Below are 24,059 nucleotides of genomic sequence, written 5' to 3' on the forward strand. Positions count from 1 at the left end.
ATGCAGCTTCATTCACATCCTCACTTAAATAAGACATGGCCTACTACAGTTTAGGAGACAGCAGTTTAACCATATGAGCACATCAGCAATACAGTCATACTTGAGTTTATATGCTTGGCAATACCATCATATCAAATACAGCTTCTGTGAATAATTATATTTTGTAATTATTTGCATCAGACTGGCCATTATAGCTACTGGGGAATTCCCCAGTGAGCCAGTGGTCTGCCCCCACCACTTGGGCACAGCCTGTGGAGGATATAGGTGGCTGCACCCAGGGTCAGAAGAGCTGTGGGAGCCACCCAGCTGAGCTACATGAGGTGTGTGGCTGGCTAGCTCTTTCTCCCTCCTTTGTGGGGGTGTGGCCTAGGTGGGCCAGGGGCGGGGCCTTTGTCCAGGGCCATTTTTTCATCCTGCTTTGTGGACTATTTTAGCAAACACTTACTGATACAGTACCGAGAGCAAAGGTAGTTCACATGATAAAATCAAATGTGACTGTTCCCTCATATACCTTTGCCACACATCTTAATGTGTTTACTTCATCTTTGGCAAATATGTTGGGCTTTAGTTTGGCCACACAAAACCCTTTATGGTTGCTTCCCATGTTACATTGTTTTTCAAAAAGGAAGCATTTCAAACCAGTATATAGTACTGCCACATAAATACTTACTGCCACCGAGAAAGAACTGAGTATTGCTGAGTAGCATTTTGTTATTGCATGGCATATTCACAATTTTGTGATGTTTTAAAAACATTAAGTCTGTTTTTCCTGCTTAAAGTACCTGAAAGGAAGCCATTAAAGCATTACAGTGGTATCTATCCAGGTATGTCAATAGCTTCTACAGCTTTTCAATACCCATGGAAACAACTCACTGCCTTGAAACAATTTTGTTTAGTTTTCCTTACACACAAAAGCAGCATTTTTAAAGTAGGAGATTAAAACCATCCAGACACATATCATTCTTTTCTTAATGGTTTTCATAAATATGTTTGCTCAGAGGTCAGACCTGCTGAACTCAGTGTTTAAGACTATCTATGTGTTCAGAAAAATGACAGTACAGTGTCACTTAAGCATGCTGGTGGAAAATGGATGGCTTAATGTACTAAACTAGTACATCAGGTAGAATCTTTTTCTTTGCCACACTTGTTTTCCATGACCAGGAGAGAAATTTTATCATGCAACTATGACTCTGTAACTAAAGTTGTACTGTACTACTTTGTTTCACCTATACCACACCCCTTGCTTCTTAGAAAACATACTTAGGATTAGCTGCTTCAGAGTCATAAGGCTAGTAAGGTCTAAGCAGGTGTCGAATGCCCTGCCATATAAATCAGGATCTTCAATTTTTTAGGCCCTCATCAATTAAAACATGTAAATTGGACCACAGAGTACCACAAGCAGGAATGAACAATGAACAATGTGCACCAGACTGAGCAGTCTGCTGCTCTGGCTGTTCCTGGACATTTTCCTGTGTGAAGCTTAAATCACTTTTGATCCTTCAGAGAAATGTTTGATCATTGCTAATATGGAACAGAAAAAGTGAGGAGAGCCTTTTTGGGGCCAATGAGCAATGAAGAAAGAGCTTCATGTGTGAAAATGCCAACAAACAAGTGAGCCAGGCGATGCTATATGACCTTGTAAACTGCCCTGAGCCCTGCCTTGGCAGAGGAGGGTGCTGTAGAAATTCAACAACAACAACAACAACAGTAATAGTAATAATAATAATCTGTGTTAAAAATAGCAATTTCAAAATTTTGTTTATGTGCCTTAATGGCTCTGTATCTTCTTTCCAGCCAGGGAGTTGATGGAAATGCTAAACCAGTGTTTGGAAGCAGTGAAAGACTGGGTAAAGGTGAACAACGTAATATTTAATCTAAAAAGTAAAATAATTATTTATTAGATGGTATGGGACATCAACAAAATAAAGAAAAATGCATTTGATACATAGTGATAATTACTGGAAATGTAGAAATGACTATGCAGATGATTTTCACATGTTGCAGGCTGCAATATAGTTATGAAGTTTTGGAAATGCGGGTAATTAAACATATTTCTGGTTAGGATTTTACCATTTGTCATTTTCATTATTTATTTGAGTTCTGTAAAGGACATTGTTGCCAAACTTTCAAACCTAGAGCAGATGACAAAGCTCCTTGAACTGCCACCTCCACGTGGCTTGCCTGCTTATACCTTTTTTTTTTTTGACAATTCCTCATCTCTCTAGAGCCTTCTTTCTAGCTAGATTAAACGCTAAGCCTTCTATGGTTTTGCAAGGTTGATTTTTGAACCTACCATATTCAGAAAGGACTTGTCTGTGCTCTTCCAGTTCCATCAATTCACTAGCTCATGTGCTCTTGGAATGTCATTTGTATGAGAAGCTTAAATTATGATATATATCTCCTCTTTTAATGTGTGTGTGTGTGTGTGTGAAGTGCCTTCAAGTTGCAGACGACTTATGGCGACCCCTTTTTGGGGTTTTCATGGCAAGAGACTAACAGAGGTGGATTGCCAGTGCCTTCCTCTGCACAGCAACCCTGGTCTTCCTTGGTGGTCTCCCATCCAAATACTAACCAGGGCTGACCCTGCTTAGCTTCTGAGATCTGACAAGATCAGGCTAGCCTGGGCCATCCAGGTCAGGGCCCTCTTTTAATAGATAAGTCTAATGCCTGTGTGTCTGATATAATGCCTTTTTTATTAAGTGATAGGGATCCTAAGGCTACATTGGCAGTGGCAAAATTTATCTCAGTCCTTATATCCCCCAAACAATAGATTTAAAACGATGCTGCTCAAGATCAATAGATCAAAAAGTTTCTAAGGGTTAAAAGGAAAGGAAACTGCCAAGTTGGCATATGAATGAAAATCAGTTAGGAAATATGGAATATTTCAGTTAGGAAGTATGGAATATATATTTTTAGCAGAACTGACTCCTAAAAATAGTTACAGGGAAAAACAGATGAAGGAAGGAAGGGAGGGAGGGAGGGTTGGCGGGTCCCTCTTTGCCACCGGTGGGAGGTTTTTGGGGCAGAGCCTGAGGAGGGCAGGGTTTGGGAAGAGGAGGGACTTCAATGCCATAGAGTCCAATTGTCAAAGCGGCCATTTTCTCCGGGTGAACAGATCTCTATTGGTTATAGATCAGTTGTAATAGCAGGAGATCTTCAGCTAGTACCTGGTGGTTGGCAACCCTAGGGGGAGGGAAGGGAGATTTCGGGAGAAAATTACTATTTCTCAACTCTCAGAATTCAGATATGGATAGACTCTTGGTGATTCCATGATGGGGATGTTCTCTGGGGTTGCATTTGCAGCTGCAGGGCTGGAAATCAGTATGGGGAAGGTCCTCATTGTCTCCAGTAGGGAGCCGGGGGGGGGGGAGGCTCCTGCAGCAGGCCCAAGCTGTCCTATCTGCTCCTTGGGGGCAGGATAGGGAGGGGTGGACCTCCAGGCAGATCTGGAGTCCGAAGGGTTCCCTCTGGGCCCCTTTCCCTATTTATTCTGGCAACTGTAGGGGCCTTGCCCTCTGTTTGTTCTTGCTCTCTCCCCTCCCCACTTCCTAGGTTATAGTTGTTCTGGTTGTGTCTCGGTATATATTGTGCTTGTTTTTAATGGCATTCTTGTCACAGCTTGGGTTGGTGGTTTGGGCATTAGGCTGGATCCATTTAGGAAATGCCTGCCTCCTCTATTTTGGGGACTCCCTTCAGGGGTCTTGAGGTGGAGCCTTACGGTGACAGGCCAAACTCGGGGGCTGTCAGGTGGCTCTCACCACCAGGTGGAAAGGGTACCATGCAGAGGCTTGCACTCATGTGGGATCCTGTGGCTTGCCACACTGCAGGCGCTCCCCTACACAGCTTCCTGTTGTCTGTTAAACATGTCCCATAAGACACTAGTTTTTATTGTACTGTATGGAAAAAGTAGCATAAAGCTCCTTGCCCTGGGGGTTTCCAGAAGCAAAAGTTTTACATTTCTTTATTATCCACATACCTGGAACTGGGTTTTTTTTGGTAAATTGCTGTGTATCCATTTTTCTTTCCTCAGAAACTTCACAATAATGCACGTGGAGACCTTTTTGTACGCCAAAATTCAGTAACTGTAATTTTATTTTAAGGAAACAGCATTAGAACTAGGGAGGGGCCATGGCTCAGTGGTAGACCATCTGATTGGCATACAGAAGGTCCCAGGTTCTACCCCTAGCACCTCCAGTGAAACAGACTGGGAGGTAGATTGTGAGAAATACCTCCGTTTGAGAAACTGGATAAACCAGTGGTTTGACTTAGTACAAGGCAGCTTCCTGTGTGCATTCAGAGGAACATTCTTCCAGAAGTATGAGAAATCCATTCATTAAGTTCACTGGAATTACTGTCTAAAGTAAATAGTGTAAGCTTTTTAAAAAAATTATTCTGGCAAATACTGGATACTTTGGTGTCATGGAGAAATGAATGGGCTGGATAAACTCTTCAAAAAAAGTAGCTGCCACTATTAAAAGTTTAACATGGTTATTAAGGAAAAGGAGTTGGACAGGATGAGGATCGGAAATCTTACCAGATCACAGATGCAAGCACAGGATCATATGCATAGACATTGCTTGTATTATCTGGACCAGCTAGGAACTGCAGGATGACAATGCATAGGAGCGAAATAATGGTGAAGCAAGGACCAAATCTGTGTAACTACAAAGTGATTTGGTGTATGGGAACAGCCAAGATTTACAGCCCATTCCTGAGAGGAATGCCTGCGCCGGGCTTAGGAGGCAACCCAGAGGCGTTTTGTGCTCTACCCGGCACAAAAAAACCGTCCATCCCTCAGCAAAAAAAGGGGGCGTTCCTGAGCCGGAACACCCCAGGAACACTTCCCAGGGCACCAGAACACCTCCTGGGGCGCCGCTGCGTCCTGTGCTGGCGGCTGGATGCCAGCAGGAGGCTCCGGCGGCGTCTGGGCCCAGTGCTGCCACAGCGGGATCCAGGGACTGGTGTCCAGGCCTGCACGCTGGCGCTGGGGCCACTAATGCCGGGGTGCACCTTCCGGGCGCTGGCGTTGTGGGCCCTTGCGCCGGGAAGGCCTTCGTTGGCCTCCAAAGGCCTTTGGGTTGAGCTGCCGGCGCGGCTCAGGAATGGGCTGTCAGTAGGGAGGCCAATCAGTGTATTGCAATTGCTATGTACAATTGGATTGATGAGCTCTTGAAATACATGTTCATTGTTTAGCTATTGCAACTTGAGAAATCCTACATTGGAGGTTAGCCTGAAGGCTGTTCGGTACATCTAACACCACCTGAGGAGGATGTTCATAACCTTAAAAGCTAAAAAGCCAGAAGACAAATTAAAAGATATATGAAATTGTCAGCACAGGAAATTTTCATTCATCCTTGTCCAACGTGGTGCAGCTTACATGCAAGCACTTTAGGCAAACAGCTGGTAGTGTAGAGGTAATTCAGCTAACGCTGCTCCTGTGGTTTGGCAGAAAGTTTGCAATACAGTAGAAATCTTGAGACCAAAACAGTACAAAGCCAAAGACTTCCATGTAAACTGCCATGGTAATTGCTGGAAGAGAAAAATAAACATTCCGCTTTCCTTCCTGTCCCTATCCAATCTGACCCAGGGGAGAATACCTTCCTGCCTCCTATAACGCAGTAATCCACTGGGCTCTGAGTAAGAATGGAAAACATACAATTCAACATCACCTCACAGCATTTTAGCAACAAATGGCTTTGTCCTGTGTCCATCTCTGGCACTTCAGGAAAAAGGGGGAAAGTTCTAGAATATCCAAAAGAAAATATTAACACTAGCAGCATGAGTTCAAAGTCATCATAACGTGAATATTCATCCATTCTTTTAATTATATCCTTTTACATTTGCATTTAAACAGCTTTATTCCCTCACTGGAAGTCCCTTAGAGATTTGCCCCCCTCTCCAACGGTTAAAAAAAGCTTCTCCTAGTCAAGTCTGTAGAGGTTATAATTCTACAAAACCTAAAGGGATCCCATGCTAAATGAATAGAGCAGAAGCAACAAGGCAAGGTAAAGCAGACACGGAGATAAAGGCAGAAGACCCTTTTATTTCGCATAGACAAAATGCAAAGAGTGTCTCATTAAATTAAGATTAAAAAAGAAAAGAAATGCCAAAACCAAACTGAATCCCCCTCCCTTCCCCCACTTCACTGACTGACAGCACTCGTCCTAATTAACAATAAAAGGGAAAAATGATCAAGGACTCATTTTCTAGTTTAAAAAAATGTGCAAAACATGACAAAAGACTTTTTGCCTTCTCAAATAAATATCCCTGTTAAATTCACAGAGGGTGATTTATTTTTATTATTTTCCTCCTTCCTTGTGTGTAATGGAATTCCCAGTTTAAAATATTTTATTTAATTCCCATGCACTTCGTAGAAAATCAGTAAAAACACAAAAGCTTTGTGAATATCAGAAAAACTGGACTTCCTTTTCCCAAAAAATTCAGAGATCCAGTCAGATGAAGCTGACACTCAGACAGAAAAAAAGCAGGAGAGTCTTTGCACTGTCTGTAGGTTGCATTTTTCATCCCAAATATTTTGGCAATCTTCTTCTTTAATTATAAATATTGGAATTCAATAAAAAAGGTAGCTTTGATTGATTTTTAAATAATTGTTAAGTATTTACAGCCACTGTCCAACCATGCTCTTTTCGTTATACCAGGGTATAAGATTTTGCGTAAGGATTGTTTCCTTTCAAGTGGCCCCGGGAGTCCAGCAGGGATTCTTGGGAGCTGCTCATTTTAGCTGCCTGTCCTAGCTCAGCTCCTTCTCGCTGAGGTAATGTTGCTACGGCGCCAGGTTGCCATGACTGTACTTCTCTCGTCGATGATGATGTTTCCATCGGTATTGGCTCCAAGACTGTTGGGCGCTTCAAGGTTCGACTTTTCTGGGGTTCCAGACAGGCTTGTCCTAAACCCGGGTCTCTGCTAGTGCCTGCAGCGCCTCGATTTAACAAAAAGTCCATTCTAAGATACGGTGGCAAATGCATGAGGTCACCTGTTATGGGAATGGGGGGAAAGGAAAAGATATTTTCTTAATTAACACAGTGCAAAACTCTTAACCTGTTTGTGACTGGAAGGATATTGTATTCAGTACTGACATGGACCTTTCCCTCATCTAGTCACAGGCTATGTGAAAATAAATCCTGCCTGCCTCATAACATTTATTTGAAGGAATATTGCTCCATGAAATCTAAGGTCATCCTGAAGTTATTATCCCACTGAGTTGATGTGTCTTGGGTGAAAAGAAAGTAATCTAATAAAGCAATTACTTTTAATGAGAGGAAAGGACAAGAAATCCAGATATTCTGATGCTGCATCCACGGAAAGGGATTAAACTTCCGATCTAACTGTATTATGTGGAAATGCATTACAGCAGTTTCAGTGTAGTAATAACATTTGTTGACTAGATGCAAAACTGGAGAAAAACTATGTGGAAAGCAATACAATATATCTGTATGAAAAAATTCCACATGTTTAAATGTGCATATATAAATTTGAATAATGTCAATGATAATAATTATAACTTGATTGTTAAATATAATTGAATTGGCCTTTACAGAAATCAGTTTTAACACAATAATTAGAAATAATTTATACATTTTACCTTCAAGGTTGTTGTTCCGCTGAAGGCATATAATATTTTCCCAGCTCTAAAAATACTGTAATTTGCATATGGAAAGTGATACATTTCCTCCAGACAGCACATTAATTGCATTTGGCATTTGGAATGAACTTAATTAATTTACAATATATATATTTCATCTTTTGACCCAAACAGGGCCACTGAATGACTAACAATTAAAAGAAGAATATTATAAAACTCATCATAAAATCAGTTACAACCACAAATAAAACCTGTATAAAACCAGCAACTAAAACATAGGTAAGGAAGGAGAGGTCATTAAGGGATCTCCAAATGATACCAAAGATGTCTTCACCTGCTGGTAGAAGACAGTGATGGAAGGGGACAGATAGATATCCCAGGGGAGGAAGTTTTGATACCATGACCAAGAAGGCCCTCTCTTGCATTGTTACCTGCCTAAACTCAGAAGGTGGGGGCACCTAAAACAGGGCCTCAGAATATGATCACAGTGGTTGTGTAGGTTCATTTGGATTATTTTTTGAAAATAAGTGGTGATCAGCATTTTGATGGCATTTTGTGACTTTTAAATAGTATCACTGGAGGCCAAGTGCTCCTCTATGTAGTATTCCTGCTTGGGAATAGGGCTGTCAAAAAAAAAAAATTCGGTACAGTTCGGATTCGGCCGAATTTGGCCCTTGTGGGTTCGGTACGTGCCGAAGTCCGAACTCCCCCACTTCGGATCCGTTCAATTCGGCGGGAATTCAAAGTTCGGAAAAAAATTCGGCTCTGGGGGGGCATTTTTGGGGTTAGAGGTCCCAGACTTTCGGCAGAGCTTCCAGGGACGTTTATTGAAAGACTCCCCAAGTTTTGTAAAGATTGGGTCAGGGGGGGCTGAGATATGGGCCCTGAAAGGGGTCCCCCCACCCTTAATGTGCATCTCTCAGCAGAGCTTGCCGCCCACGCACAAAGCTCCCAGCCCCGACAACAGCTGACAAGTTTGCAAAACAACACAACCTTGTTAAACAACACCTTTGCAACACACAACTGAAACCTCCCCCCTCAAACCAGGGAGCGAGAGACTCGAGGGGGAACACACACCCCAGGCAGAACCGACGAAAGCCCCCTTTGGCTTCCCCCCCACCCACAGAAACTGCTCCCTCCCCCCACACACACAGACTCTGCTTTCCCCCCCACACACACACATACACAGGAGAAAAATTATAGATTAAAGCCCCCAAAGGGGTCTTACTGTGGCTGTCTTCTGTTCCATCAAGAGGGGCTGAAGAGGACTTGTAAATAATCCAAGATGATTCCAATTAGGCACGGAACGTTTTGCTCTGGAGATGCACAGGATCGGCTGATCCATTCATCCCAATAGGGAAAAGGGGAAAGGGGAAAGGGGAAAGCCCATATCTCGGGACCCCCTGACCCAATGTTCACAAAACTTGGGGGGTATCTTAAGAACACTGGTCTGAAACTCCGCTCAAAGTTTGGGATCTGCACCCCCAAAAATGCACCCCCTGCAGCCATGGAAAGAGAAAAGGGGGGGAGGCGATATTTCTGCTCCCACTGAACCCATGTTTACAAAACTTGGGTAGTATCTTAAGAATAATTGACTGAAGCTATGCTAAACTTTTGGGGGCTATATCCCCAAAAAAGCGCCCCCTGCAGCCACATAAATGGAAAAAGGGGGGAGGGAAAAGGGGGAGAGCCCATATCTCGAGACCCCCTGACCCAATGTTTACAAAACTTGGGGGGTATCTTAAGAACACTGGTCTGAAACTCCGCTCAAAGTTTGGGATCTGTACCCCCAAAAATACGCCCCCTGCAGCCATGGAAAGAAAAAGGGGGAGCCCATATCTCGGGACCCCCTGACCCAATGTTCACAAAACTTGGGGGGTATCTTAAGAACACTGGTCTGAAACTCCAGTGAAAGTTTTGTGTCTGTACCCCAAAAATATGCCCCCTGCAGCCACAGAAAAGAGTGAATGTGCACAAGCACCCCCCCACACACACACACGAGGATTTCGCTCTCTCTCTCTCTCTCCCTGGCCGGGCCGCACATCAGCTGATTCCTCCAGTACTCAATCCTGACTGATTGGCCAGAAGAAGACCCAGCTTGCCCACTGATTGGCCGGGGGAGGAGAATGCTGCTTACTGCCGGTTATGCTGCTTACTGATGGCCAAATTTGCCGAATTTATTCGCGAACTCCCGAACTCGCTGAATTCGGCCCCCCCGGTTGCCTGCCAGTTTTGAGTTCGGTTCCTCCCGAACTAAAAACCACCGAATCAGGGGAAATTCGGCTGATTTTCAGTTCGGGCCGAACCGAATTGACAGCCCTACTTGGGAATACTCATCTAGACTGAAAATAAAAGCAGGTATATCTTCAAGTGAGAAGACAAGCATAACTGGAAAATACAATAATGCTAGGAAAAGTTGAAGGCAGCAGGAAAAGAGGAAGGCCCAACATGAGATGAACTGACTCTATAAAGAAAGCCACAGCCTTCACTTTGCAAGAGCAGAGGAAGGCTGTTAACGATAGGACATTTTGGAGGACACTGATTCATAGGGTAGCCATAAGTCAGAAGCGACTTGATGGCACTTAACACACACATTATCTTCAAGCTTATCCCATACCCTTCCTCCACAGCCACTTGTTTTGTGGATATTTAGCTTTTTCTTTAAAAATATATATTTGGAGTGCATATTCTTAAGTTGCCTGGAAAAAGCTTTAGGAATCTTTGGAATGATATACTAAAATACATGTGGACATGAAATAGAAAGTTACAAGCTGAGGATCCATGGAACTCGCATAAGGAAAATCGTATCCCTTCACATTGCCTCCAGCTTCAATATCTTCCCAGTCTCCCCCCTGCCCTAATTTCCTATCTTTCTCAGCCTCCCCCTCATTTCCCTGCTCTCATTTTCTGGGCTTTTATCCTCTTACCCCATTTGTAGATCTTTCTCCACCATCACTACTTTTCTCCTGAGAAGCATGCATACTGGATGTTCACAGTGTGTGTGAACAAGATCTTGGGGTACGGGTGGACTGTAAGGCAGCGGACAGGGCATAATGGGAGTTTGGTGGTTGACTGGCAGATGCCTCACTGTGCTGTTTTGTGGATCTACTGGCCAAGCAATCATGGCACCTACTGCCTTTTAGAACTGGAACCCTATGCAGCAGCAAACACAGATGGAATAGCTGAGGTGCAACCCACACAGTGGATGGGTAGGTGTCATTTGGATGGCAGTGGAATGCATCTCGGGAGGGGGCAGCACCCCAACCATAGAATCATAGAATCACAGAGTTGGAAGGGGCCATACAGGTCATCTAGTCCAACCCCCTGCTAAATGCAGGATCAGCCTAGAGCATCCCTGACAAGTGCTTGTCCAGCCTCTGCTTAAAGTCTGCCAGTGAGGGAGAGCTCACCACCTCCCTAGGTAGTTGATTCCACTGTCACACTCTTACTGTACATTCCCCCCCCCCCGCCAATATCCAGCCGGTACCTTTCTGCCTGCAATTTAAACCCGTTATTGCGAGTCCTGCTGCCAACAGGAACAGCTCCCTGCCTCCTCTAAGTGGCAGTCCTTCAAATACTTAGAGCAATTATGACCCCCCTCAGCCTCCTCTTCTCCAGACTAAACACCCCCAATTCCCTCAGCCTTTCCTCATAGGGCTTAGTCTCCAGGCCTCTGATCATCCTCATCGCTCTCCTCTGATCCTTCTCGATTCTGTCTACATCCTTTTTGAAGTGAGGCCTCCAGAACTGCACACAATACTCCAGGTGTGGCCTGACGGATGCAGTGTACAGTGGAATGATGACATCTTGCGATTTGGATGTTATGCCTCTGTTGATGCACCCCAAGATCACATTAGCTTTTTTTTTTTGTCTCTGCATCACACTGGCTGCTCATATTTAACTTACGGTCCACCTGTACCCCAAGATCTTATTCACACACACTGCTGTCCAGAAGTGTATCCCTCATCCAGTATGCATGTCCCTCATTTCTGTTATGCAGATGTAGAACTCGGCACTTATCCTTGTTGAATTGCATCTTGTTCACATCCACCCACTTGTCCAGTGTGTTCAGATCTCGTTGAATTCTATGGCCATTTAGGCAGGGTAGATTTTGATGCTCGTTCAAAGCTGCTTTTTTAAATGCAACCTTTAAAATGACTATTCACGGAGAGGGGAGATTAGCTTGGACTTCCTGATAGAAAGAGCACCTGAAAAAGACATGTGCAATAGATTCAACTTCTCCCGACTTGCAGGGACATCCACATTCTGATCTTGGTAATCTCTTTAATCTGCCTTCCAGGATCGCCAAGTGTAGGGCAGAGCTTCTAGCAAGCGAAAAAGCCCTTCTTTGTTTGTTCGTTTCGAGATATGAAAGATATTCTGCTGGTGCTAACACATACTTATTGTTGACTGGGGCCAAAAACACTGGAGAGTTCACAAGCTCATTTTGACGTTCAGTGCCAAAAAGCTTCTGCCTAATTAATTGCTTTGTTTAATCACTATTAAGCTCTTACAGAGAGTGGGTGGAATATGCTGGGATCAATGTTAAAAGTCTTTATGGTGCTACTGAAGCTCTGTTTTGTTTAGCTGCAAAATATAACACAGGTTCAGTGGCACCTTATCTGATCACATGTAGGTCATTATGCACTTTCATGAAGTGCAGCTTATCCCTTCCGATATGTAGCAGTCAACTGCAACAGAACAACATGGCCACCCGTATGCTGTCCTCATCTTCTTCCCACTAATGCACACTGCTGGCTGCTGAGTGCAGCTCACACAGGGAGCTGGTGAGAGGTCTTAAGGGGGAATATGTCTGCTCCAGCAAGGAAGCTCTCTGGGTCTCACAATCCTAAATAACACTGGCTGGCATCTGAAAAGCCATGCAGGTTGGAGGTGTGGGCAGATGATGGCATGCCTGATGCTTCATTATAAAGATAGCCCTATTTATTACAGCATACACTGTACTTTTGTTCCAGTCTCTTGAGTGTGAATGGTGTATGACATTGCAGTAATAGTTCATTGGTGATGACTAACAGTATTCAAATGCTTTCCCCCATTTAGCAGTTTAAATTATAATTATTTCATACACAATAAAAGCTTTTAAGCAAAACACAAGATTTGTTTTGAAGTGAAATAAGCACACTTTCCAGTGACTGTATGTAAGCCATATGGCCTCTCCATAGCAAATATTGTAACTAATGAATCAATCCTATCCTATGCATGTGTGTGACAGAAACATGCAGACTGGTTTGCGCTGAAGATATGAGACAGATGGGACAAAAGCTGCAATCTCACCATAAGAGGTATCCGCTGCATCTCAAGTGTGTAAGGACCAGTCTAACAGCCATAATGTCTTTAGGATGGGCTATAGGTCAACTGTACCTAAGCTTTTCCATGTTATATTTGTGTCACCCTATCTCTCTGTCCACTTTAGGGCTGTTGAAAACAAAAAAAAATCGGTTTAATTTGTTTTCGGGTTTAAATGGCCTTTTTTTATTCAGAAAAACCCGAATGCTGAATTCCCCTATACCGGTATAGGTGGGAATTCGGCTTTAAATTTGGGATTCCCGAATAATTCGGCCATTTAAACACATTAAATGCATTTCTCAGGTTTTTGCGGCCTCTGCGGGGGCATTTTTGCAAGTAGAGGTCCCAGATTTTCAGGGTAGCTAGAAGGGACTCTCCTTGCAAGAAACCCCAAGGTTGGTAAAGATTGGGTCAGGGGGTCCAGAGTTATGGGGTCTCCTCAATTCAAATACATTGGCAAAGTGGCTGTGTTCAGACTCTTTAATGTGATGTTTGCAATGTATCTGAACGGAGAAGCCGGGCTTTAAATGGTGGGTAAGTTCACCACACACCTCCATAGAGACCAAGTGTATCACATTGTATCTCTATGAAGGCACCGGGCGAACTTTCCCACCCACGTTTAAAGCCCAGCTTCTCCATTCAGATACATTGGTAAGATCATATTAAAGAGTCTGCCAATGCAGTTGAATGGAGGAGAACCCCTTCAAGACCCCATAACTCCGGACCCCTGACCCAATCTTTACCAAACTTGGGGGTTCTTGCAAGGAGAGTCCCTTCTAGTTACCCTGAAAATTTGGGACCTCTACCTGTAAAAATCCCGCCGCAGGAGCCACAGAAAGCAGGATATTCGGGAATGGCAAATACGGCTTTGCCAACCTCCCTGATTTTGTGGACTCGGTAAACCCGAACCAGAAATTTACCGAATTTGCATTTATTCAGTATTTTTCCAATTTGGTTTTTACCGAATCAACAGCCCTAGTCCATTTTAACTATGTAGCTTTACATGATTTTTGACAGAAGAGCGAGAAGAGGACATTTTTGTTTAATTGCCTGTCTTTATAGCATCATCTCATCTTGAATGGAAATTAGTCCATGTTGGTCCCACAACCCAGGGAATAAAGTTTCCTGGGGCCAGAAATGACTTCTAGGGGGAAGGGAATCACAGGAAAGATTTGAGATCCTTGCATTCAACCCTCCATGTCAAGCAAAAGTGACTGCTGCTGGTTTGAGAACACCAACCAGTCTACCATCACAATGCTCAAGATCAGTTTGCAAGGCCAAAATACCACATAACTGTTGTGCTGATGTGCTAGTGTATCAATCAATTACTCCCAATCCAACAGCACTTTATGGGCAAATCAATACTTCACAAAGCTTACACAAAATTATTTCGACAAAGACAGCTTCAGCCATTTTGTTTTACTCTTTTAGTGATTAAAGCCATTCTGTGGAATTAAAATGAGTTTGATTTGATTGCATTGATGGTGGTTCTGAATGAAAAAGTTCAATATGGCACTTTTTTTTACAATTGAGCTTGGATATTTTCTTCATGAACATCAATAAAAACTGGGGGATTATTGCCTACCAATGGCAGAAGCATGGTAATATTTAAAATTAGCATAATTGAACAGATACCTCTTTCCCTATAAGATCTGTCATAACTTGCTAAAGGACAATATAGCCAACTGATAACATTTCCAGGCAAAGTTTTAAGTAACAAGGTGCTTCACTGTCTTTGATGCACTAATTGCATCTTTTCAGCAGTGTGTACTTTATTAGCAATGAAAGCAAATCTTTCAGCTCAAGAGTACTGAAAATTAGGGTACTTAATAATTGATAAACTGAGGCTTAATTACTGCTAAAGCTACTTAGAAATGATGGTTTTCTAATATAACTTAACAGACTTCTGTTTGGATGAGAAAAAGAGTGTACAGTGGTAACCATCCATTCAAATACAAATTTTATAGTGTACACAGGCACTAGCTCCACCTTCAAATTAATATTTGCTTCCACTTGGCTTAGGCCAGTGAGCATTGCCAATGAATTCTTCTGTTACCAGTTGTCAGAATTTTACACTGCAGTGTGATTGTATGAAAACAAGGTCATCCATTAAACAAGAAATTAATCCAACAAGAACAGTTGTTGGATCAACAGAGCTGTTTTTCAGTGGAACCGGCTTCCTCGGGAGGTGGTGAGCTCTCCTTCCCTGGAGGTTTTTAAGCAGAGGCTAGATGGCTATCTGTCAGCAATGCTGACAGTTCATGAGAGGCAGTTCATGAGAGGGAGGGCATCTTGGGCATCTTCTGGGCATGGAGTAGGGTGTGTGGGGGAGGTAGTTGTGAATTTCATGCATTGTGCTGGGGTTGGACTAGATGACCCTGGAGGTCCCTTCCAACTCTATGATTCTAAGAAATGAATCCCTAATACAGCTTTAGGGATACATCCCTGGGGAAGAAAGCTTCTGCTCACACCCCTAAATAGGATGAAGAACTACATGCACATTGGCTGAAGAACTACATGCATAATTCCTCATATAATTAAGGTGCCTTGGCTACACATCCATTGTAACAAATCAGTGGCAGCACCAATTACCAATTGTTTGATAGAACTTCACGTGTGGAGAGCTACTGGTGGCATGCCTTGTAATTCAAATAACTCCTGAAATAGGTAAGTAAGTAATATGTTTCTTTTTTGCTGTCAACTTACAGCAATCCCATAGGGTTTTCAAGGCAAGAAATATTCAGAGGTAGTTTTCCATAGCCTGCCTTTGTATAGCAACCCTAGACTTCCTTGGTGGTTTCACATCCAACTACTAACCAAAGCTGACCCTGCTTAGCTTCAGAAATTGGACAAGTTCAGGCTAGCTGGGACTGAATTTTGATAGCACCTTTTCATAATGGGTTTCAGCTTAAGGGTGCTTTTCCCCCCCTCCCCCTTACAAAGCTCATGGCAGAATGGTGGGAAGGCCATTCCAATAGTAACCTTGGACTTGGACAATAGCAACCTTGGAGAGCCAGCATGGTGTAGTGGTTAAGAATGGTGGATTCTAACCTGGAGAACCATGTTTGATTCCCCACTCCTTCACATGAGCGGTGGACTCTTATCTGGTGAACCGGGTCAGTTTCCCCACTCCTACACATGAAGCCAGCTGGGTGACCTTGGGCTAGTCACAGTTCTCTTCGAACTCTCTCAGCCTCACCTACCTCACAAGGTGTCTGCTGTGGGGAGAGGAAGGGAAGGAGATTGTAAGCCACTTTCATTCTCCTTTAAAAAGGTAGAGAAAACCAGCATATAAAAACCAACTCTCCTTCTTCCTTGGTGGTCTCCCATCCAAGGCCCAGCTTCCCAGATCTGACGAGATCAGGCTATCCAGGTCAGGGCAAGATGAAGGAACTTTTCACTGGGAGGCCAACATTGCAGCCCTAAGCAGAGCAACACCTTTCTAAGTCCTTTGACTTCAATGGACTTAGAAAGGGTTCACTCTGCTTAGGATGACACTGCAGGGTCCTGTCAGTTCCACCATTGCTACAGAGTTAAAGAGAATTTTAAAGTTCAACACTAAGGCAGCAGCAAAGTTACAAAAACTTTGAAATGAACTTTGCTGTGTAAAATCAATATGAACTCCAAAACTGAATCTTGAAAAAAATCTAAATAAATCATGAAGGATTGATAGAAGAGGCACAGTATACTACAAGCTCTGTGCCCATTCTTCACTCATCACGCAAGCGGGTTCATCTATTTTTAAGAGGACATGCTGAAACTGATCTTCTAGTCATTTGATAAAAGAGAGAAAACACATTAAAATTCACTCAGGTACCTTACATTTTACTAGCTTGCTGATCACAGCATATACTAAATAGAAATTCTTTAATAATATGAAGTGTCAAAGGAAGCTTATTTACTACTCAAGTTAATTTCAAAACAGAGGGAACCTTGTAGTGTGTTTTCCTGGGGCAAGTTTGTACTAAATAGAGTAACGACAGCAGACTGACACTTTTGTTTTGCTCTGGAACTTAACCCCAATATTTCCTCCTAACCCCAACAATCAGCACGGAAACAATCATTGCTGCTCTCTCCACATCATAGCCAAGTTGCAAAATGGCAATGATCCTGCCCCAGTAGGGACAGAGTCCCTTCTGGACACAATGGGCAACATTTTATAAGCCTTTTTGAGCTGTTAGAGCCAATAAGACTGGTAGAAATCTGGGTCAGCTCCAGTAAGGGCTCAAGTCTTCTTAGCAAATGGGGAACAGCTAGGCATGCTGAGAATTTCAAGGAAAAACATTCACTAGTTGAACTTATTCTCCCCCCTCCCCATCTAAATGCTGCAACCTACACTGGAGCTGAGCCTTGGACTGGTATGTCTTTACGTCAGTGTTTGCTGTCTGAGCTGAGCAGCTTTCCTTTCTCACTTAAGTCAGTGATTGTGGGAGAATTTATCTCTAACGTTATTTATTTAAAACATTTCTATGCCACCTTTCCACCCAACACAGGGTCCCCAAAGCATTGAACATTTGAAATATTAAAACAGCATTTGAAATACAAATATAAACACGTAGACACACAAATAGGGAGTGAGGCTAATAAGAGTCAGTGAGGAAATGCCAAACAAAACATAAAAGCTTTTCACCTGCTGGGAGAAGACAATAATAGAGGGAGACAAATGGATCAACATGGGGAGGGAGTTCCAAAGTTTCAGCACCACAACTGAGAAGGCCCTTTCTCAGGCTGCCACTCGTCTAGCCTCAGATGGTGGGGGCACCTGAAGCAGGACCCCTGAAGATAGCCGGAGTGGTTGGGTAGGTTTATATGGAAGTAGGTAGCCTGTAAATTATGCTGGGCCCTAGCCATATGGTGCTTTAAGGATCAATACCAGTCTTTGAATTGGGCCTAGAAACAAATTGGGAGCCAGGGCAGATGAATAAGAAAGGAGTGATATGGTCCCTACGGCTCACAGTATTCTGTACCACCTGTAGCTTCCAGACATTCGTTAAGGGCAGCTCCACATAGAGTACACTGCAATAATTTAATCTAGATGTTACCAAATGACCTCAATCTTTTTTGACCATGAAGGGCTGCAGCTAGCTCATCAGCTGGGTCCAGCAGCACCACCAAGCTATGAACCTGCTCCTTTACAGACACCCAATTCCTATGTCAAACCTCCCTCCCTCCAGAAGCACCTCCGCTTTGTTGAAATTAAGGCACTGACTGGCATAGTTAGGATGTTTTTACTTTAACTATCAATGCGGAATCCATGCACAACGTATCCTTTTTTACTTTCAGAGTTTAAAAGTGATTTTTAAATTTTATTCTGAGGAGGGATAAACTACAACTCCTATGAGGCTGTGCAAGAACATGCATGAATGACCTGTTCTAGATCCAGCCAGTTCACCAGCCATAAGCATCCGAGTGGTCAGAATTAGGACTTTAAAGGTCAATACCAGCAAGTATAAAAAGCTCCCCTCCCCTGTGAAATTCTCACTTGAACTAAATGGCAGTAGTGTATAGTGCAGGGGAAGGATTATTACATTTCTGTACGTGCACAAATTTGGCAATTCCCCAACAGACAGGTTTGAGCTGTTTGTAGGTGACCCAAACCGCCCACAGAGCAGGTAGATCCCATGATTGTGACATGTAATAATAAGCATGTCTAAGAACAGCCAATTAAGGTCTAGTTCACATCAGAACTTTCATCTATACCCAAGCAGTTCTGATCAAGCTTGAGCATGGTTCATGGTCACATACAACACAGGAGCTGGCATACATGAATGTAGCTGGTTGTCATTGCTGACTCTAAAGCGACTCTTTTCAGTGGTAAGCCAAGAACTTCCTGCCTATTATCCACATCACCTATTTTAACCTCCACACAGATGCATAGCCAAGAACAAACTGCATCCATGTAACTGCTTACATGTAGAAAAAATGTCTTGCAAGAGTATTAAAGGTGAAAAGGAATGTCAGGACTGCTGCCCTATCTCTGGTTGCTCCCACACATCTACCCCCACCAGCACTGGGTGGATATAGACAGCCAGTTACTGACTGCTGGTCACTTTGCAGGGTGTTCACTTGATCCCTTGTTGTACTAACATGTAGCTGCGTTATGCAACAGCAGTCTGTGTCAAAGTGTAGTTCATGCAGGTTTCAAGGACTCACAGCACTCTAGCTATACCCTTTACTGTGATGGGCATTTCTAGACTAGCACACAATTTTACAGTCTGAATTTAATACACTGGCACCCAACCATATAATCTGCAGATAGCATCTACAGCTAGATGCCGCTGAAATGTCCTGGCAGCAAATATGCTGTGTCAACTGACTTTTAAATGGAGCTAAATTAGTCAACCACTTTCAGAATGATCTGAACTAGCAAATATTCAGGCTACGAGTCCATACATGGCTTGGGATGACTCCTCTGTCACAAGGCACACGTAATGGAGCCTTAAACCTAGCAGTGAAAGCATTTGACTGGTGTTGACAGAGTCTGTTCTCTTACCCTTGCTAATTAATTGACTGGGGCAGACCCAGTCCTCCCTTTTTTCCTATTAAGTTCAGTATATTTTAACTGCTTGGTTTTAGGACTATACATTAAAGAGAAAATGTATGGTAAGGATACACAGAGCCCCAAAGCTTTCAGACACCCAAGTGGTCTCCTGGGTACATGCATTCCATATCCTTTCCAATTGTATCATCACTCTAATCTCTCCTCCAGCCCCACCCACAGTGGTTCCTAATAAAACCTCTGATGCTCACCCTTTCCACTGAGTCTCACAATAACTGAATTTTAATAGTGCTGGAGGAAATAATTAAATATAGTTTTGGGCCAGCAGCAATTATCCAAAGGTCGTGAGAAAGACGTTCTTGGCTTTCCATGTACAGAGGCAGAATGCAGGATAACAAACAGTCCTATCTGCACAATCAGTGGGTCAACTCTGAGCAAATCAGGGTTACATTTGTTTAGGCTTTCACATTATTGTTCAGAATCATCATGCTCGGATTCCTCACCTATACTTAGGGAGTTTTATGTTGCTCTAGAGCAAAACATATAATGAAGGTGCAGGGCTTAATAAAATGTAGGTGAAACTGGAGTGGAAGACAAGTTATTATAGCAGTAAGACCTGTAACTGACCCATGGATCTTATGAAGGGGGTGTGATTGTCTGTGTGGCAGTTGCTGTTCCCACAGCAACAGTAGCTTCAAGTTACATATCCAGTGACAGCTTTCTAAAGTCAATCACAAACTGTATCTCATTAAAGCATGATCACATATTTCATTCATTACAACAGTTTAACAAAAGGACTTGTCAGGTCAGTTTAAGCTCTACAATTCAGGCTTCTGTAGACATTTAAAAGAAACGGTATACTTGAAATATATTCAGATTTGTATTCCAATTGGAAACTGACTGTGGCTTTGTACTTCCTGGTTGTGTCTTATCTTTTGAAAGACTTCTCTGGAATAGAATGGCTTAATGACTGTAAGAAAGGAAAAATATTTTGATTTAAACTGATTTAGTATAAATTTAGAACAGGGATTGTTTTGGAAGTGATATGCAGTATTCTTCTAGTGATGAAGAAACAGAAGACAGAAGGAAAGAAAATGAAATATAAACTGGTTCCTTGCATTAATTATTTTAACTGTGGATCTGTAAATGGTACAATAAAAGAAGAGGATCAAGTTTAATTCCACTGGTTAAGTCTGAAAAATAATCAAAGTTCTAAATAATCTTTAATAATGTACTCATGTTCCATTATTTCCTATAGGGCAGTGGTTGGCAAACTCATTAGTCAACAGAGCCAAATATCAACAGTACAACAATTGAGATTTCTTTTGAGAGCCAAATTTCTTAAACTTAAACTATATAAGTAGGTACACTGTTTATTAACTTAATAAACTTTATTTAAAGTTTTAAATCTTAATTAAACTATAGGTACACTGAATAAAACTTAATATCATACTTAATAGTGATCTTATTTATTGATAAAAATTAAATTGTAAGTCTCTGCCATTTCCTCCTCCCCGTCTGGAGTCCTCGTCTGGTCTACCCCCATAAAAGCCTATTGGTAGACCTGGCCTCCGGCTAGGTCCCATTGGGAGGCCAGGTCTACCCATTGGCTTTCTTGGCAGTAGACCTGGCCTCCGGAGGCCCATAAAAGCCAATGGCTAGACCTGGCCTCTGAAGGGGGACTTTTTCCCCTCCTCGGAGTCCAGATCTACCGCCAAGAAAGCCAGTGGGTAGACATGGCCTCTGAGGAAAGAAAAAAGTAAGTAAGTAAAGTAAGTAAAATTAAATCATGACAATGTCTGACAAACACTTAATGTGAACAATGGCCTTGCATCTCCCCAACCCCCACTGACCTCTCGGCGGCCGCCCTGGCGCATCCCGGCTGCCTTGGCCTCCCGCGCTCGCCTCTTGGCCTCCTCCTCCTTGCCGCCGCCTGGGCTCTTTCCTTCCTTCCCTCCCCGGCCGTCCTGCCGTCCGCCCCTCCTCAGCGCCTCGGCCTCCGAGGAGGAGAAGGAGGAGGAGGAAGAAGAAGAGGAGGAAGGCGGAGGGGTGTCCTCCCCCCCTCCCCTCTCGCTGGCGTTCTTCAGCGATGGAAGGGAAGGGCAGGCCACAAGGGCGACGTGCTGGAGATTGCAGGTGAGGAAGGCGGGGTGTGTGTGTGTGTGCTGAATCGGGGCTTCCCTCCCTTTCCCCAGTGCTCAGGCCAGCACGTTGCAAAGATGCCCCCCCCCTAGGCGTGGCGGCGGCAGCTCTGGGCTGCCGTAAAGGCGGAGGACTTTTGCGGGACTTCTGCGTGCGCGCAGAGCCCGGCCGGGGCAGGGAAGGGATGCCAGGCTCTCCTCCGCCGCGACGTGCAGCCCCGATCCTCCGCCGAAAGAAGCCAGCCCCCCCCCACGCCCTCCGTGCCCGGGGAAGGTGGCTTCTCTCGGGTGGGCGGCCACGATCCTGCAGCCCAGAGCCACACTCAAGGGGCCAAAGAGCCGCATGCGGCTCTCGAGCCGCAGTTTGCCTACCCCTAGGGGAACAACAAAAATTTCTTATCTGTCTACTGCAATTCATTTGAATGTATGTATAATTTATATTTAGGGTTTCCAACCTCCAGGTGGGGGCTGGAGATCTCCCACTATTACAACTGATCTCCAGGTGACAGATATCAGTTCTCCTGGACTCTATGGCATTGACGTCCCTCTCCAAACCCTGCCCTCCTCAGGCTCCACTCTCAAAATCTACAGGTATTTCCCAACCCGGCACTGGCAACCCTACTATTTATGTTAGCCACTGGCTCTCGTGGAGCCTGAACTCCAAATAGAGCAGGATAACATTAAAAAAAAAAAAAAACTAGAAAAACCCAAGAAAAAAATCACTAGCCTAACACAATAATGAGTGTGAAGAAGGTCATAATATCCCCGTTGGTGGCCAAAGCTGCAGAGAGCCAGAAACAGATGAAATATAGAAGCCGTAGCCTGAGCAGGTCCTGGTTAGGAATTACCTGGATATTTTGGGGATGGAGCCTGAGGAGGGCAGGATTTAGGGAGGGGAGGGATTTCAATGGGGGTATAATGCCATGGAGCCTACCTTCCAAAGCGGCTATTTTCTTCAGGTGAACTGATCTCTATTGCCTGGAGACCAGTTGTAATAGCAGGAGATCTCCAGTCACCACCTGGAGACTGGCAACTAGGCTTACCAGGTCCTGTCGGACCATGGCTGGGAGGTTTCCTGGAGTGTGTGACGCACACACGCACCTGACATGATGCGCGCCCTGTCTGACGCGCCTATGTCACTTCCGGGTTTACTTGGAAGCGATGCGGAAGCTCTATCAATCTCGGCCAGAACTTTTGGCCAAAGTTGCTAGAGCATCTGCGTCACTTCTGGGTAAACCCTGAAGCGACGTAGGCACGGCGCATGTGCCCGTGGTGCCTGCCGGCCCTCAGCTGGTCGGCGGGCAGCCCGGTGGATTAGCAGGATTTTACCCGCCACCACTGGGCACTTGGCAACCCTAGCTCTAAGCCAAAGTTAGGACCACAGTTCCTGTGATTGTATACAGGTTTAACTGACTCTACAACTAACCTTTTCCGCAACGCACGGCAAATATGAATGTAACCCATTTTCTCCTGAAATGACTCACAATACAAGTTAGGTATTAGGTAGGTAGGAACAGATTTATTGTATAGCCAAAGGCCATTACAATCAATTAGACACAATAAAATCAGATTCAACAAGAAAACAGTTAAAATCAAGTACAAAAATAAATTTAAATCAAATACAAGTGTCGTCCAGTTTAACTGCAATGCTGGCTCGAATTTTCCTAGCCGCTAGGGCAAAAAGAGACATATTGTAAGTAACAGCAGAGTCAATATAGGACTGGAGAAAAGAAAGCTTCTCCTGGTCACTAAAACAGCTAATCTTGGATAAAAAGGAGACAAGAAATTTAGATCTGGGTTCATGGTACAAAGAACAATACAACACGTAATGGGGGAGGTCCTCCCCCTGTGATTGTATACAGGTTTAGCTGACTCTACAACTAAGCTGAGTACTTAGCTTGCTGGGGGTAAAGGGAAGACGACTGGGGAAGGCACTGGCAAACCACCCCGTAAACAAAGTCTGCCTAGAAAACGTCGGGATGTGACATCACCCCATGGGTCAGGAATGACCCGGTGCTTGCACAGGGGACCTTTACCTTTTTACCTTACAACTAACCTAGACACCCAATGAGCCAATTAGGAGGGCACGCACAGAAGATCAGCAATATGCCACCTCCCAGAGATGTGGCCTAGATTGAAGGAATGTAGCAGGCCTAGAGCTGAAATAGCAAGAGGCAACTCAGGATTGTATCCTTATGCTTCATCTGTGTTAGGAAGCTTTAACTAACTGGACAATGATGGGATGCACATTCTAACGTCCACAGTTCTTTCACTTACTTTCCTTTTTCCAGGTCTTAGGAACATGGTTTTAACATAGAACAGGCAAAGACAGATTAAAGGATCTGGAAAGGAGTTAGGAAATAGGTCAGAGACCAGGCCTTCATGGTTTTAGTGGTGCCTGCTTGTTGCCTAAATAAACAGAATGCTTTATATTATAAACATCACTGTGAGGACATGTGTTTTGAGATGGAACACTTACAGGGCGATACAGGGTGTGTGTGTGTGGGAG

General features: G+C 43.8%; 1 protein-coding gene across 3 annotated transcripts in view; it reads right to left on the reverse strand.

Moving 5' to 3' along the window:
* Positions 1-6,023: 6,023 nt before the first annotated feature.
* The window catches only part of DSCAM (DS cell adhesion molecule), a 439,612-nt gene continuing 421,576 nt past the window's right edge, over positions 6,024-24,059 (reverse strand). For all 3 annotated transcript variants that reach the window (XM_056858130.1, XM_056858129.1, XM_056858131.1), the window contains one exon: positions 6,024-6,994. In XM_056858130.1, coding sequence (XP_056714108.1) covers positions 6,651-6,994 — 344 coding nt within the window. In that variant the 3' untranslated portion in view covers positions 6,024-6,650. The remainder of the gene's footprint in view (positions 6,995-24,059) is intronic.

This window comes from Euleptes europaea, chromosome 12, assembly GCF_029931775.1.
Source record: "Euleptes europaea isolate rEulEur1 chromosome 12, rEulEur1.hap1, whole genome shotgun sequence".
Classification (NCBI taxonomy): domain Eukaryota; kingdom Metazoa; phylum Chordata; class Lepidosauria; order Squamata; family Sphaerodactylidae; genus Euleptes; species Euleptes europaea.